Genomic DNA, 16,077 nt, shown 5'->3' with positions numbered 1-16,077 from the left:
GGTTTGGCATTTCATACAGGGGAAATACGGTCAGTGCATTTTCAGAGATTCACATTAACTGTTTTCGCAACAGCTGTAGAAGACAGCACCTTGATAGTCCTCGACAGGGCACTGTGTGGAGGCCATTTTGGAGGACTACTTCTCTCCTTCACCTCATCACCTCTACAACTCTGTACTTCTTTTTTTTTTTTTTTAAGATTATTTTTTTGGGCTTTTTGAAATGGGGAGACAGAGAGAGGGGGACGACATGCAGCAAAGAGTTGCAAGACGGAGTCGAACTCGCGACCGCTGCAGCGAGGCATCACCTCTATACATGGGGCGCTGGTATTATCCACTAAGCTACCGACGCCCCTACAACTCTGTACTTCTCAAGAGCATCTCCCTCTTTCCAGAATGTGGAGGAGGCTTAACGTGATTGAGGAACACAGACAAGCAGATTTGAGATTTAGCCGTCAGTGATCATTTTAATTTCTGTGGCCAGGCTTCAACATCGCTACTGACTCCATGGTGTCAAGAATGACAGGGTCATTTAACAGTGAGTTAGCTCGTGTTTACAGGGAGAAGCATCCTACAAGGTAATTATTCTTCTGAAGTGAAAAGCCAAGATTATCCATTAACGTATGTGTCAAATAAAATGATTACAGGCTAACAGTGTCTTGACTCTACAGTACAATAAGGTGCCGACTAGAAATGGAAGCAATGACCGCATGGTTCTCACTGACAGTGTAGGTGACACGATACAGCAAGCAATAAAGTATACAGAAAGTCAAACATGTATTGTACTTTTTCATTTTGGTTCACTAAAACAGAACTCTACAACAATGCATGAACACTGATTTCAATTAACCATCTGTTTACCGATGAAGCTCTTATTTACAACACGCAGGGAGTCAGGCATCTGAGCCTGGATTGATGTAGAAATCCTTTATAGTTCGCTATTTTATGAGCTGCAAATTCGGATTCCTTCGCAGCGTGTCTGTGATGTTTTTCAATTTTATGCAAATCGTCAATTGAAACACAGTTGTCAAACTTACAGTACATGACAGAAAGTTACAGGTAGACATTAAAATCCAGTTACATATATAAAAAACTGCTAAAAAAAAATAATATTTAAAAAAAATGACAGGAGACCCTGTAAAATCTTTTCTGAATTTTCCCCTATGTGTATTTGCGGAATTGGAAATTGAGTGTTACTCCTGCCAGCAAATATGCTACAACCTTTAGCTTGCAAACTCATCCTGATGACAGTGTAAAGAAGGGGAAAACCCATAAGGGCTTGTAGGGTTGGATAATTGCAATACAGCAATGTTTTTACGTTTTCACATAGTTCGACATTCCAGTAAATGTATTAGTTATAAAAACAGGATGATCTGTCTAAGTGCTTTTGTAACAGATGCAACATTAGCTGTATAAAGAGACATGTATAAAGCACTGATATCAAGTACAGTAGCAAACATATACACAATGCTTAGTTCTTCAGGAGTTGTTTCGTCTCTCCTCCAAGAGAAAAATGATGAAACCAACCACAAATGTGCGATATTTACATTTCTAAAGCACTTTTCAAACCGTGCTGAACCTCAGCAAACTGTCTGCTTCAGACGCCTGTGCCTCTCAGCACAACTTCATTGCCCTTTTAATAAAACACACATATTGAACACACAGGAACACCAGCGACAAGGGAAACTGATGTCAGCACACTTGTTGACCACAGCTGAAATGATGTGGCCGTATCCAGTCAGTGACCAATAAGGAGGCAAAGTAGCTGAATGCCATATTTTATACAACTGGAGTTTCGCACATCATGAGACAAAATAAGGTGCATTTACAGCGCATGTTCCTGTGAAGATATCTAGGTATTAAAATGGCATTATAATGCAGTAGTATATCAATAGTACTTTTTTTTAAAAAGAGACCGCAAGGCCCATGAATGCAGATTTGTTTCCAGCTTTTAGTACAAAGATGGTGCAAGTTGAAACTTTTCTCTCCTTCATTGCTCGCCATAACAATGGGACTTAATATTAAGGTTAAAATAATGCTGCAGAGATTATTTTTTTTAATAGGCCAACCTGGACGTTGACATTGCCCTGGTTCCCTCAACACAAAGCAAATGAGATTTTCCACTGGATCTTGGATTACTGCAGAAAATAACCTCTGTGGCAAAACAAAAAAGATATTTGAATGATATTTGAATGTTTTGTTTAGCAAGATACTCTTCTGTATCCACCACGGCAAGGCTGTGAAGTCATTTTCATCATGACACACTGTGGTCTCATTGAGCCATCACTTTTTTAAGACACATAGAAGCTTCAAAATTCATGTGTTGGGTATTTACTAATGTATTTTATATTTGAAAGTCTCTTGAGCTTGTGTTAAGCACAGACGATATTTCAGGCATCTAACCAAATACCAGTTCAAAAAGCCCATTTCCTTCTAGATGAGGAAACAGGAAGCGCAAAAAGTGCTGACTCATTTCCAGGTTTTAGGACTCATTCCTGCAGCACTTTGTAGCTCTACCTGGCAAGCCCAAATTTTGGGAAGAGGTTGATCACAGCAACTCAAAGTTTACCATTCCTCCAAAACTTGAACCTGTCAAACTACATGTATAAATGTTTGTAGTCACAGGAAGTGTGAAGGCTCCATCAGTGCAAAGTGACTCAGGGCTAGGGTTGTGGTCTAACCCTGACCCTGACCCTTATTCTCAACTTTAACTGTGCTCAGAAACACTTCTGATCATGCTCGTCAAAGGTGCTTGGACTGAAAGGCAACTAGAGGTAAAAAATTTGACTTGACTCTGTCACTGCATATGTTGAATAATGTTGAACTGTTTTTTTTGGGGGGGGGGGGGGGGGGGGCTATGCCTGTCCTAGGCGACAATGTTTATCACTTCAAATTTCATCACTTCAGTCAATAAAAAAATCTGGTTTATATCACTTGTCCATTTTTTGCAAAAAGTGACAGATTTCAGCATTACCTCAGCCCGCCTTACAGGACTTCATCTGACTCTACCCACCTTTCTGTAGGGTGGAGCATCAAGACCACACAACCACTTACAGACATTATATGTGGCACCCGATCTGCATCTGAATCAGTTAGTCCACAGTCTATATGTGCCCTTGCACAGAAAAAGACATAGTCAATACACAAGATTACGATGACTCAACAGTCTAATGTGGGATGCTGCTACATGTTTCACAGATGTGCGATGAAAACCCTACACATAAACACACTATTATACATGATATTTGTTCTAAATGTTGGTGCTGCTCAGCTGCCAGAGAGTGTTAGTATGTCAAATATGCTCCACTAAGTATACCACTAACTACAGATGTTCGGCATCAAGGGATCACCTCACCAGATCTAAATTTCACTGAATAAGAGAGCCCGTATGATGCCTTTTAAAAAGACAACATAGCCTACACTGGCTCGGATCTTATTATGCAAGGTTCATGAGATGCAAGGAAACTGGTATATCCTCATAATACACTCATGATTACAACGGGAGAGTATACAGTGTATATCTGTAGTTCTCTCTATGATGAATCCATAACAACGAATGTGGTAGCTTTGCATGTCAATAACTTCAGCCGAGTTAACAGTGTGGGTTTCTCCTGGAAAATAAGATGCATGATGAGAGATCCCTATCTTTGGTCTGTCATCAGGACAGAACAGCTGATCAGATCCTGCTGCTCTGTCACAACTTCAGAAAAATTTTTGACTTTAAATTCAGCCCATCGCTGATTCCTAATGTATTCAATCTGTCGCCCTGCTCCACTATGATGCAGTGACCTCAGGCCTACAGCAGAGCATTGGACATGTTACTGTTCTGCCAGCGCAAACAGGTGGTCTTGGAATGCTTGTACAGGTGGGAGGACTGGCTGAAGCGCTTTCCACACTTGAGACATGCGTAGGGTTTCTCTCCTGTGTGGACGCGGATGTGTTTCTTACAGTCGGTCAGGGTGAGGAAGGTTTTGCAGCAGATTTTACAGGCGTATTTCCGATCTCCCTCCACCACCAAGACGTTGTGCTCTGACAGAGCCTTCTTGCACTTGGACAGGACGTCTGCTGAAGCGCGGGTCAGCTGTGGGGGGAGGGAGGTGGGCCTGCTGTTGTTCATCTCATATCCACCGCTCTTGTTTAGAAGCAGAGGATTTGACAGACTCGAGGAGGAGGAAGAGGCGGCATCCTGGAGAACACCACCTTCTTCTCCTCCCATGCCGGTGGTCATTTTTGGAGCAATACGTCTGTAACCTGGGTACCCAAGAGCAGCGGCAGTGGCTCCCCCTGCTCCTCGCGTTGGTCTCCCCATGGAGTGAAGCCCAAGACTGGAGCGCTGAAAGTCCAAACCAAAAGGATCTACCCCGCCACGCCCTCCGACCCCACCTCCCCCATTTCCCCTAGGGTTCCCTAAGCCATCATGGAGTGGGCGGAGGAATAGGGAATCAGCTTGTAGGTTGTCTCCAAAACTGTTGCGACTCTCGCTGCCGCGTGGGCTTGACTTCAGAAGAGAGGAAGAAGCAGAGCCAGATGGCCCGGCAGCTTCCTGTCTGAGCAGGAAGTGATGTCCAGCTGAATCGCCAGTTGTTGTGTTGGGGAGGTCATCCTCTCCGGCAACCAACCCTGCCCCACTTCCGAAATCCTTCGGGCTGAGGAAGCTAGAAATACTAAAACCAGGTTTGCCACCCAGTCCGCTACTACACCCAAAACCTCCTCCGACTCCGGCGCCTCCTCCCATGCTGCTCTTGAGGAGTAGCTGGGAGCTGGGCTGCAACAGGGAGTCGGAGCTGGGTTGGGGTTCAGAGGTGAAGCTGTGGTCACTGCTCTCTGGGCTCAGCTCTGCTTTCTCCTCCTCCTCCCGGCCTCCTGGCTCTGCTGGGTCGCTGCCTTCAGCCTGCGATGTCACATCACTGATTTCATCAGTCGGCTCCGGCGAACTGAGCGGCTCGCATTTTACCACCACCTATGTAAAGCAAAGGTGGAGTTTCATCTCAGGCTAAAGGAGATTTAGACAGCAGGTAAAGTAGAGCAGCATGATTTGCATGTGCATATGTGTTAAATACTTTTGTGACTGTCAGTTAGCCTCAACTTGTACAGAGAAATATGTTCTTTAATAAAACATACAAGTGATTTAAGAAAATATTTCGCAAAACAGCTTCCAAATAGTGTTTGACTTAAATCCAAACACGATTTCTTTTTTGGTTCGAGAGGTTTGCATTATGATTTAAAGGGATACTTCAGATCTTTTGAAGAGGGGTAGTACTTATCCATAACCAGTATATTACCTATATTAGGTGGCAGCTGGCGCGCCCCCAGTTTAGAGAAGCAGGCAAGAGTACGGACATGGAAGTTTAACAACATACTGCTGTGGAGAAGTCAGCAACAAAACCTATTTTCGTTACCTAAAACGAGTCCCACCTACAAAAATCAATATCAGTTTAAGTGAACATGGTATTTAATATGTTTTCAATATGACAGGGATTTCTGGTAACATTTCAAGTACTGATTGTGAAAAATAAACCATTATAATAACCATTACCATAAACCAGCCAGTGAGAAAATACTTGCTTGATTTATGAATTATAATACATTAATCTAAATAAATGTGCAGTTTAAACGTGTTACAAAATTAATACTCTGTTCACCATATCATCATCACGTCTCGCTGATTTATTGAGAGGTTTAAGGGCATTTTTATTTTAAGATTATATGGAGGAAAATTCTCACACTGTGACAGCTGCCTCAGGGTTTTGACATAAGCCTGTGTTGCACCCAACAGTGTGCCATAACCTACATTCAGCTGTACTATTACCCATCTCCTTGAATCACTTCATGTCAAACCTTTTCTGTTACAGTGCAGAGCTGCTGTGTTGACACATAATTGGCAACTACATTAATAGTATCATACAGCTGCCAGCTACCTATTATGTTCTAACTGTTTCATGTCCCATAATGTAAGTACTGACACCGCTCAATTTGGTAGATTTTTGTTTATTTTCTGCTGATTTCCAACAGCAGGACTTAAATCTATGCAGTGTGTAACTCTTTGTTTTTAACTCTTGTGTGGCTTGTAGCCTTATGTATAGCAATTTATGGGCATACATTATGCTAATAATCAATTCTCACATATACACACCTGCTTACTAACGGATGGCATTAATCAGGTTAAAATAGGGGATTTATGAAAACAAGTTTGTGCAGTTAAGAGAGTTTGCTAAATTTAACTTGGAACACACGTACCTCACCAAAAAAATGAGAGATTTACGATACAATAAAAAAAAATCTTGTTGAATGAGGCTTAATGAGAGTTACTGTGTCACCACAACAAAAACATGAAGCCACATCTTTACCTTCTGTTCCTGTTCTTCTGCCTCCTCCTCCTCTTCCCCAGATTTGATCTTCACCCCTGCTCTGTTGACCGGGTGTTCCTGGTCTTCCATGTCCTCCTCCTTCCTCACCCCTCCCTGCATTCTCCCCAAGTCCTCCCCCTCACAATGTCCACTGTCTGACTGGCTGGGCATTTGAGGATCATCTTGGGACACCCCTACCAGGCCAGTGATTGCAGCATCCAATTTGGATTCATCCCCCATCTTGTGGGAGTCTGGGGAGAGCAATGCTCCTTCTTCTCGCTCTGCGTTCACTGCTTCTTCTCCTAACAGCCCCAGGTTAGGGGCAGAGGGGCGCTGCCTCTGCCTGGGTCTCTCCTCTGACAGCCCTAAGGCCAAAGAGGGCTTACGCTTGTGGAAGCGTCGGATTGGGAAGGAGGCTCTCTGTTCGACCACTCTGCCGCCACCTCCATTTCCAACTCCGTCCTCCTCCATCCCGCCCAAAGCGGAGCTCACCAAGCTGAGCCCCAGCTGCTGCAGGAGGAAGGAGCGCTGCAACTTTGATGTGGCAGCGTTGGCCGCGAGGTTAGCATTAGCTGCTAGAGTAGGGTTCACTGTCAAATCTGCGACTTGTTGCTGCTGCTGCTGCTGCTGCTGCTGCCTGTGCCTCTGCTGCTCCAGCTGAGGGTGGTGATGGGTGGGTCTGTCGGATGAGGGGGACATAGGCAGGGTGCGCGTGGTCAGGTAGTGTTTGCAGGCCTTGACTACATTGTTGAGGTGCAGGTGTGAGGCTGCGAGGAGGATATCCATGACGTTGCTCTCCCCCAGCATCAGTGTTGAGGTATACATCATGTCCACCAAAGCTGCAAACGCTTCAGCTGTCACCACCTGCAAGTTCACAGGAAGCTGATTGATCTTGCTGCCATGACTTAAAACAGTAGCATCACAGAGTTTCAAAGGGATAGTTCTGTTTTTTGAAGTGGGGCTGTATAGGGTACTTATTCATAGTCAGTGTACAACATACAGTAGTTGTCAGTTGGCAGCCACCCAGTTTGAAGAAGCTGGCAAAAGTACTGACATGGAAGCTGAGCAATTTACTGCTGTGGACGGAGGCAGCAACAAAACATATTTCAGCCACCTAAAAATATCTGTAACAGTTTAAGTTTACACTATATTGAGACTATTTTCACAGCTTTACTTTTCTGTCAGGCAGCCAAATCCAATGGGGATGGCCGACTGACATCTAATGTATGTAATACACTGTCTATGGATAAGTACCTCAAACAACCCCACTTTAAAAGATTGGTACTTTATCTTTAAAATAAATAATTTTAACTGAAATACGCTCACTGCACTTATCATCTGAAGTTGAGGAGTCACTCCCTCCTTAACTCCCACTGTTGATAACCATCATTGAATATCATCATTCTTGCCCTCTTTTACATAATACTGTTAAGTTCCTCACCTCGCTGTCCAACTGGATCATGTTCATGCTCGCATCTCCCTCTGCGACCGTGAACAGGGCTCTGAAGTGGGTGCTGCAGGCTGCCAGCACCGAGCGGTGGGCCTTGAAGTGTCTGCTGCCCACCACGATGACGCAGTCCCACAGCTGTCCGTGGACACGCTGATAGTTGAGCTGCTGGAAGATCTGCTCGAAGTGGCCCGGGAAATCCATGGCCCTAAAGACAGAGGCAGGCAAAGGTTAGAGGTGGCTGAACAGGGAGAGAGAAAAAATCATACGTCGTAAAGCTGAAGCCATTAGTCAATGGACATAACATTTATCCATAACTGTTTTGATATCTTTTAAGTCATTTGTAAATGGACAATGACAAACATCTTTAACACTCCAAAGTTAAGTCAAGGAATCGCTGTGAAGATGGCCATGCTGGTTCTCCCTCGCCAAAATTTAGCCTCTCACCTGAGGATATCTGAATGAAAATCAAGTCGACCCTTTACAGATATGTCCACTGTATTCTAATCCCATGCAGTTTAGGGCAAAAACCATGCAGCTCTTTGCATGCAGTACAGATGTGTTATTTTGGCCTAATGTATTTGAATATATCTGCATACTGTGGTCCATAAACAGTCTCAGAAATGCATAAATTGGGTATGACTAAATAGCTGAGACCCTTGTGGATTCAGTAAGCCCAAATTTATTCATATATAACCATGTTAGCCCCCACAGCAGCTATTTCATTATAGTGAGACCATTTTTTGCAACAGATATCACTGTGTAAAATGACCTATAGTGACCTCTAGGATAATCACAGCTTCATTAAGCTGTATAGCCACAAACTAGAGATGTTGAGCATTCATAGGATAGATGGCTTTCATAGGTATATCAACAATAAGGGGGTGTCCCAGCAGTTTGCCAGAATATAAGTGCTTACCATCTCCTTGGAGAAAAAAAATGCAAGTCTTACAGAAATCTCCAAATATCAACAGTTTTTGATACTACACCACAGCACGGATTTTTCTCTAGTGTTCCTCAGGGTCTTGGTGTGTTAATGCGATACTTTGGGTGGATTTTGTCCATTTATATCAACTCTCAAGTGGTCAAATATGCTTAAATACAGCATCAAATTTGTGTAACAAATGGCATCAACCCAAAAATTGCTCTAACAATTTATGAGACGTAAGTGAGCATGGGAATACTTCCATCATAATGTTCTAAGCCCCTATACACTCTAAACTTTCAACCTTTGAATAAGCACCTGTATAATGTTTACTACAGAGTTAGGATGAAATTAATTGACTAACGAAAACATGATTTACAGAGTGCACAAATGATGGAAGTCTAAAGGACAGTATGTGCAGTATGGATGGAAGTACATGTGGGTTGTGAGGAAGGTTTTGTTCGTTTGTTTGAGAAGCTGTTGATAATGTTATTTGGGCACTGGTACAAAATAACTAAACCGAGGCATTATTCTGTGGTCCGACAGATTAAGATGGCCTTCAACAAATTCCAGTGAGATTATTAAACAATGGGGACACAAAGCTATGTTTTACAGTTGGTTAAATTCCTTACTGTTGTTATTTAATATGCTGTGAAATAACTCACACTTTAGTCAGTCCAACTATTTGCTGTTAGCGTTACTAGCGCATTGATAACACAGTAAGTTAGCTACAGAGGATAGCGTGAAGCGTCAGATGGGATGGATGTAGCTAACAAGTCCAGTTTGGCTAACACATGACCAGTTAGCTAGTTAAAGTAACTAGCTACGTTACCATAGCATTCTATTGTTATGACGGTAAGATAAGAGAGCTAGTATTAACTAGCATTACCTTGAATTTCCCGAAGCGCAGGTGACAAGAGGCAGAAACAAGAGGCCCTGACCACAGACTGACAAGGCTAAAGTTAGCTGGCTGCTGACCAGCAAATTAACGTAGCTACAACAGATACAGTAGCATACGGTCAGCTGTCCGCACCGCTCGTTTATATCGAAGCAGCTTTTTCCCCCATTAAATGTAACAAAAGCTGGCTAACATTTCTCCTGTTACATCCCACACGTCCCCTGCGGTCCCACTACCTGACACTTTGCTCGCATTGAATGGTTTGTCTGTGGGGGCGAGAGCTGCCACTGATGTGCGACTCGCGGTGACCGTTTGTCTCGAGTAGCTGTCTGTCAGGGTCACCCCCCAGTCACCGTCAGATAAACAACTACCGTCAATAAAGCATACAACGAGTGCCAGTCGTTATCCGGGTCCGATACGCTTGTTATAATCTGCAATCATTGATTACACTCAGACGGGTTTTCCCAACCAGACTCACAGGGTGGCGCTGTGCTTCACTTCCATACCCGTGACCTCGCCGAGGTGAAGGGTTGCAGTTACACGTTTCACCACAGGGTGTCGCTGTTGCAGCTTCAGAGCCAAAGATTATAGAGCGTGTTCACCCTCTGAGTTCATCCTGAGGAAAAACACTCTACTCTCTTCCCATGTGGGTTAAGCATTTATTTTATAATTGATCAACTAAGTTTAAGACGGAATTTATTGTCCTCTTCCTTACATTAGTCTATATATCAGTCTATATTAATGCACATCTTAATAGGGACCAATTCATTGTATTTTTTTTTCCAGTTCTTTATTTATGTTTCTTTATGCAGCAAAACACTAAAGCAAATTCCTTGTATGTGAAAATAAACCAGATTTTGATTAAAGGCAATTTCACATAGGCCTACACAAAATAAATGTTTGAAGACTTCCCTCATATAAATATATATGATTATGTAGATTATTGCAGACTAAAAACAAACAACAAAGTATGTACATAATTGTGTTCAGAATTTTTGTTTAATTTGTTGTCTGGTAAATCTGCTGAATAATAGGATTCTATTCATTTGTTTTACCCCGTTCACCTTAAGGTGTGTCCCCTAAACATTTACAATAATGCAGTTTCCATTCTTTGTCTTCTTCTCCTTGTTATTATCATATTACTTTTGTTTATTTACTATATTTTACATGATTTGGAATAAGGCTTGTATGTAATGCACGTTGATCTAGCTGCTGAATTATGTTTGTGGATACATTTCAATAAAAAAACAGCTTTAGTATGAATACTAGCATTTGTATCATGAATCATAATGCAATGGCAATTACAAAGAGATCAAAGAAAATCAAATAACATAAATTATATTAGAGTTCATATAACAACAGTAAGGTGATAAGGTTTATTTAGTTGTCATTTTACAACACATGGTTGCATAATGAAATGTAAGTTAAAGCCCCTTGATCCTAAACACACATATACAAACACACCTATATAAAATATTTAAATTGAATAGAATTAAATGAAATAAAATAAAACAATACGGTTACTTATATATAAATCCTCATTGATTTATAATGTACAACTGTCTAAAAATATAGTACTCATAGTAATAATGTACTTAAGTTAGCACTGAAGAACACATTCCGTATCGGTTTTCAATGAGTGATTGTATCTTGGCCTGAACGAGACTCTTGGCGAACACGGAAGTACAGAGGAGTGAAGCGAACACGGAAGTACAGAGGAGTGAAGGCTCTTGCGTCAAACTCATGACAACAACCATGGCTGCCTCCTGCTCGTTGGTGTGTTGTGAACAGGACAGGGAGTCCGACAAAGCAGCTATAGGTGACTGTCTCACATTTGTTGGCTATGAAAACCTTTTAGAAGAATATTTTCATTGTATTTGTGTCAGGAAATTTTAGGTCGTGCTCACTTTCTCTATTTTAAACACTTGTTTGCACTGCACACGTGGGTGCTAGCAACAGAGCTAGCTGTTCAGTGTTGTGCCTGACGTTAAATATCTCAGGAGGGGAAACAGCGTGAGTATAACGTTATTCATGACTTTGGTTTATCTTTTTTTCACAGTCCGCTTCTCAAACGGCAGCGTGAAAAATGCAGGCAAACTGGACATAACCATGTACAAGAACACAGATGAGAGTAACCCCAGAAAAAAGAGCAGACGGATAATGGTGAGAAAGATAGCGGACTGCATTCATCCTCAGCACTATGTATTGTCACTGTACCTTACATCCAGAAGACTCTTTCAGGTTGTGCAGCTCTACTTGAAGCTCTTTGATGACTGCTTTGCTTCTGTTTTGTCTGTCCAGGTTGCTGAAACAAACAGACTGTCCTATGTTGGGAATAATTTTGGAGCGGGGTCCATGAGATGCAACAGCCTTTGCAAGTAGGTTTAAGTAGCTTCTTTTTAGATGTGTGACTTCTGCACAACTGCCACCGTGGAGAGAAGTATTGAGTGTGATGTTTGGTATCTGTTCAGATATTATGTCGGAGTGCTGAACAGACAGACAATGCAAATGGAGGTGCACAGTGCTCAGATCTTCAACATGCAGCCTGCTATACCAGGAGAGACAACAGAGGCTGCAAAGCCCCAGGACACTACTCAGACTTACAGAGAGAAGGTACGATGATTTGATCTGGCCTGTTTTCCTCATCACAAGACAAGAATGGGCTCAGATAAGAATGAAGTTGGCACTAATGTCTTACTGTAACATTTTGTTTTTAGGTTGACTCATTGATTGAGGCGTTTGGCACCAACAAACAGAAGAGAGCTCTGAGCTCCCGCAGGCTGAATCAGGTGGGCAGTGATACCCTGCATCAAGCAGTGGCTAAGGCTGCCACCAACGTGATCGACCAGAAGGGTCTGGAAGGTAAGTTACATGCAGTTATGGAGACTGGAGTCAGTGGTGAATGTCTGCCAGGGGCGTAAAGTGGGGGGCCAGTGGCCCCTTCCCTACCTTCGACACACTTGCTCGGACAATACCTATCTTTGAATTCAGCCTTTACAGAGTACTGTTCTTGTGTCAATTTGTTTATCATATTTATCTTGTCTTTTCCCCTCAGCTCTACAACAGGAAGTGGCTGAGACAGAGGCCCAGGGAGACCTGGCTCTCCATCTGCCTCCCTGCAATGCAAACGCTGACAAACCTGAGAACGTCTACCTATTTGACGATCGTATCCTTCATTTTGTGTGTGTGTGTGTGTGTGTGTGTGTTTTTGTTAATAATGGGATGCGAAAACTGTAGATGGCGGAACAGATAATGTAGTTGGAGGTGTAAGGTTGCAGCAGAGTAGTTTTTTTCATATCTCCATCCTTAATTAATATCCACAGTCCTGAGTCCTGTGGAGTTTGGGGCTTTGGAACAGGCTGGCTCCAAGATGGCTGCACTCACCTCTGAGGAGCTGCAGAAGATGAGAGATGATGGAGGGTAGGGTGATAAAGGGCTCATGCTCACTGAGACATTTACATTTTGTGTCTTTGCATTCTCACTTTTATTTCTACTTTTCCTTTTTATGTAAGGTGCTTGTGTGTTGTAAAGCTCCTGGAGAACATGCCAACTGCCGTGGAAGAAGCCAGAGATAAAACAGCACGCTGTGCCTTTTACCTTTCTATGGTCTTCAAACTGGCACGGCAGAAGAACGTCACCCGCAAGTGTAAGTCATGTTGTTTGCCTTCATCATAAATTTATTAAAAATGTTCCTACACACATCTCTGCAGCACAGACTCATTGCGACTTATGTTTCCATGTACAGTTGGGCAGGAGGAAGGCTGTCCTCGCATCATTCAGAACAAACTGCTCAAAACATTCACCATGGAGACTTTTAACAATGGCAGGTATGATGGAACTTTTGCATGTTTTTTTATCTAGTAAAGTATCTGCAAGGACAGCATCAGCTTTTATATAATAAGTGCCATGTGGACATGTAATACATAACCACTAGGATATGCCTTGAATTTAATTTGTTTGAGTTAAATTTGAAACTTATTTATTTAAAATCCATTGAAATCACTTTTCACTTTCCATGCCATATCTCAGATTACTATGAACAAAAGTAGCTATACATTTGTCTCTTACACTGTTTTGCACCACTTTAACACCTGGACATATTTGTTTTCTACAAACACACTGTACACATACTGTAGGTTTACCAATATATTTGCGTGTATTTGTTGCACAGATTTTATTAAAAATACATTTTCTCTGGATTGGCTTCTCAGTCTTTCATATAAATGCACAGAAATGTCACTTTATCACCTTCACCTTGTCCTTTTAGGGTCCAGAACATGGTGTCAGCATCAATGCGTGCCAAATTAGCAGCTTACTCTCTGGCTCTGCTGTTGCATATGAGTCACATGACTGCTGACCTCACATTACTGCACCGTGACCTGGGAATCACTGAGGCCAGGTAAGATAAAAAAGGCCAAGTCTGCATTTACTTTTGTAAACTTATGCACGTGCATTGTTTCTTAAATGTGTATCAAATTGTGTTGCAGTATGTTTATACTTCACTTGCACAGTGACCACTTGTCTATCAGTTACTCGCTGTGTGTTACTGTGAATTTGTTGAGGAAAACTTTTTTTTTTCACGTCCTTCCACGTCAAACGGAGAATCCAAAAAGGTGAACAATTTTCATAAATTAAGTTAACGGGAACCGTGTATAACAATAGTAAAACTATATTGAAACATCTGTTTACAAACTCCCACACGACTCTTGCAGTGTAATCCAAGTCTCATTTATCCAGTCATATGCTTAGCACTTCCCGAACAAATGCATTTTCACTATACATTACTATTTAAAACACATCAGTACAAACAATCTTATGCACGGCAGAGTAGCGTACCTGGACACGTGTGCTGTGCGTAGGTGGAAGTGTTTTATATTGTAAGGTTTTAATGAAAATTCATGGGTTTTGGAAGTACTGACCACACAACTGGATAAACGAGACCTGGATTTCACTGCACAAGTTGTGGAAGAATTTATAAGCTGATGTTTTGATATAGTGTTGTTGTTAAACATGGTTAACTTCAGTTCATGAAAGATGTTTACCTTTTTTGGATTCTCTGTTCACTGTGGTGGCGTGTAAATAAAACAAAGTTGTCTTCACAAAGTCACCATAACAGGATGAGTAATTTACATAGAAATGGCCGTTTTGGGTTTAAGTATTCTTTTAATAAACACAATATTAGTGCTAAATCAGTGATTCTCAACCCAGGGTCCGGGAACCCCCAGGGATCCTTGAGGGAGTTTCAGGGGATTCCTAGAAAATGGGGAATAGTTTATTTTCACTATATTTAATTCACTATAGAAGTGAGCCCAATGTGAACAAGAGTTATCATAAGAGTAACTACTCTGATCATGGGTTTCACTTCCTCCATGGTTATCTTCCTCAACTTGAGTGCAAAGAGCAAAAACAAGCTTTCTAGGATTGTCAACCTTGTAGGGAAAGTGATTGGCAAGTCACAGAAACAACTCAGCAATATATTTGACAGTGCTGAATGCAGGAAGGCCAAACATATAATTGCCCATGCCTCATATCCATTACACTCAAGTCGCAACATATATAGGAAATTCTTTATTCCCTATGCCATACAGGCAATGAACACAGACTGACTGTGTCAGGGAACACTACTGTTTTATAAGCTGTGCTCTTGTTTACTATTTATACAACTTATTGCTCTTATCTGCCTATTTATACTATTGTAGCATATATATTGTAAAATTGTAAGCTTTTAATCATGTATTGTGTTGTGTTAAGGGAAGCAAAATACAAATTTCCAATGAGGTGGACAATAAAGTTATGTATCTGTCTTTCTGTAGCACACAATTGTAAAATTTCGTTCTGAAGTACATCTAACAACCCAGATCCAAAAGAATCTTATCTAATGGGGTTCTGTCACCTAGTGTGTATCAAGTAGGGGTCCTTGACATGAAAAAAGGTTGAGAGTCACTGGTTTAGTAACAGTGGAAGACTATTTGTTAAGGTCAGTGGTCTTGACTCAGCTGCATGTATTTATGTAAAAAAAAAATTTGCTTTCTTTCTGCTTATGGTCATTCATCACATTTTGAGCTGACACATGATCACACCGCATAAAACTGTCACTTTCAATATGCGGTTTAGTAGAGGAAGTCAAGTATAAATGTCACTGAAGTGACTGATCTTTTTGTGTCTTCCTACAGGATGACTGAAGTAGCAAAGTCAATGGGCCTGACCCTAATTAAACCATACCGAGGAAAGGCTGAGGAGGCCAGACTGCAGGACACAAACCGGCAGGCCTCTCTTGTTCTACCTCTGGTCAAATATGATCAGTTCATGGAGCGACGAAAACGCAGGAAAATGCACTGAAGATCAGGATGAGAAAAGACAGTAATTGGATAGAGAGTAAGGACTATAAGAATTGGAAATGCCACAAACAAGAGCTGTTTATGAATGCATTTTGTAGACAAATAAAGTGGTGGACATTGACTTG

At 41.8% G+C, this 16,077-nt stretch overlaps 2 protein-coding genes across 3 annotated transcripts; one reads left to right on the top strand and one right to left on the bottom strand.

The window, feature by feature from the left end:
- Window positions 1-216: 216 nt before the first annotated feature.
- Window positions 217-10,121, bottom strand: LOC126389658 (zinc finger and BTB domain-containing protein 5). Of its 2 annotated transcripts, none has more exons than XM_050043366.1 (4): window positions 10,093-10,121; window positions 7,786-7,999; window positions 6,345-7,208; window positions 217-4,957 (listed from the first exon to the last, which is right to left on the bottom strand). In XM_050043366.1, exons 1-4 carry the CDS (start codon window positions 10,116-10,118, stop codon window positions 3,794-3,796), a joined length of 2,268 nt encoding a protein of 755 aa, XP_049899323.1. In that variant the 5' UTR covers window positions 10,119-10,121; the 3' UTR covers window positions 217-3,793. The 2 variants fall into 2 exon arrangements, with proteins under 2 accessions (XP_049899323.1, XP_049899324.1); XM_050043367.1 differs by lacking the exon at window positions 10,093-10,121 and adding an exon at window positions 9,606-10,078.
- A 1,198-nt stretch (window positions 10,122-11,319) lies between these two features.
- polr1e (RNA polymerase I subunit E) lies at window positions 11,320-16,073 on the top strand. Its single transcript, XM_050045041.1, has 11 exons — window positions 11,320-11,433; window positions 11,674-11,777; window positions 11,916-11,992; window positions 12,086-12,227; window positions 12,332-12,476; window positions 12,670-12,780; window positions 12,938-13,034; window positions 13,127-13,260; window positions 13,360-13,441; window positions 13,882-14,013; window positions 15,788-16,073. Exons 1-11 carry the CDS (start codon window positions 11,358-11,360, stop codon window positions 15,951-15,953), a joined length of 1,266 nt encoding a protein of 421 aa, XP_049900998.1. The 5' UTR covers window positions 11,320-11,357; the 3' UTR covers window positions 15,954-16,073.
- The last annotated feature ends 4 nt before the right edge of the window (window positions 16,074-16,077 follow it).

The sequence above is a fragment of the Epinephelus moara genome, chromosome 5 (genome assembly GCF_006386435.1).
Source record: "Epinephelus moara isolate mb chromosome 5, YSFRI_EMoa_1.0, whole genome shotgun sequence".
In the NCBI taxonomy this organism is placed as follows: domain Eukaryota; kingdom Metazoa; phylum Chordata; class Actinopteri; order Perciformes; family Serranidae; genus Epinephelus; species Epinephelus moara.
This window is presented reverse-complemented; position numbering and strand designations above follow the sequence as displayed.

Bases quoted from the DNA above. Each gene is read 5' to 3' on its own strand.
- LOC126389658 (XM_050043366.1), bottom strand. From the start codon at position 10,118: ATGGAAGTGAAGCACAGCGCCACCCT. The intron at 8,000-10,092 runs GTGAGTCTGGTT...CTCTGTCTTTAG, and splicing joins GTGAAGCACAGCGCCACCCT to GGCCATGGATTTCCCGGGCC. The intron at 4,958-6,344 runs GTAAAGATGTGG...TGCTTTACATAG, and splicing joins CAGAAGAACAGGAACAGAAG to GTGGTGGTAAAATGCGAGCC.
- polr1e (XM_050045041.1), top strand. From the start codon at position 11,358: ATGACAACAACCATGGCTGCCTCCTGCTCGTTGGTGTGTTGTGAACAG. The intron at 11,778-11,915 runs GTGAGAAAGATA...TTGTCTGTCCAG, and splicing joins AAAAGAGCAGACGGATAATG to GTTGCTGAAACAAACAGACT. The intron at 13,261-13,359 runs GTAAGTCATGTT...TTCCATGTACAG, and splicing joins GAAGAACGTCACCCGCAAGT to TTGGGCAGGAGGAAGGCTGT.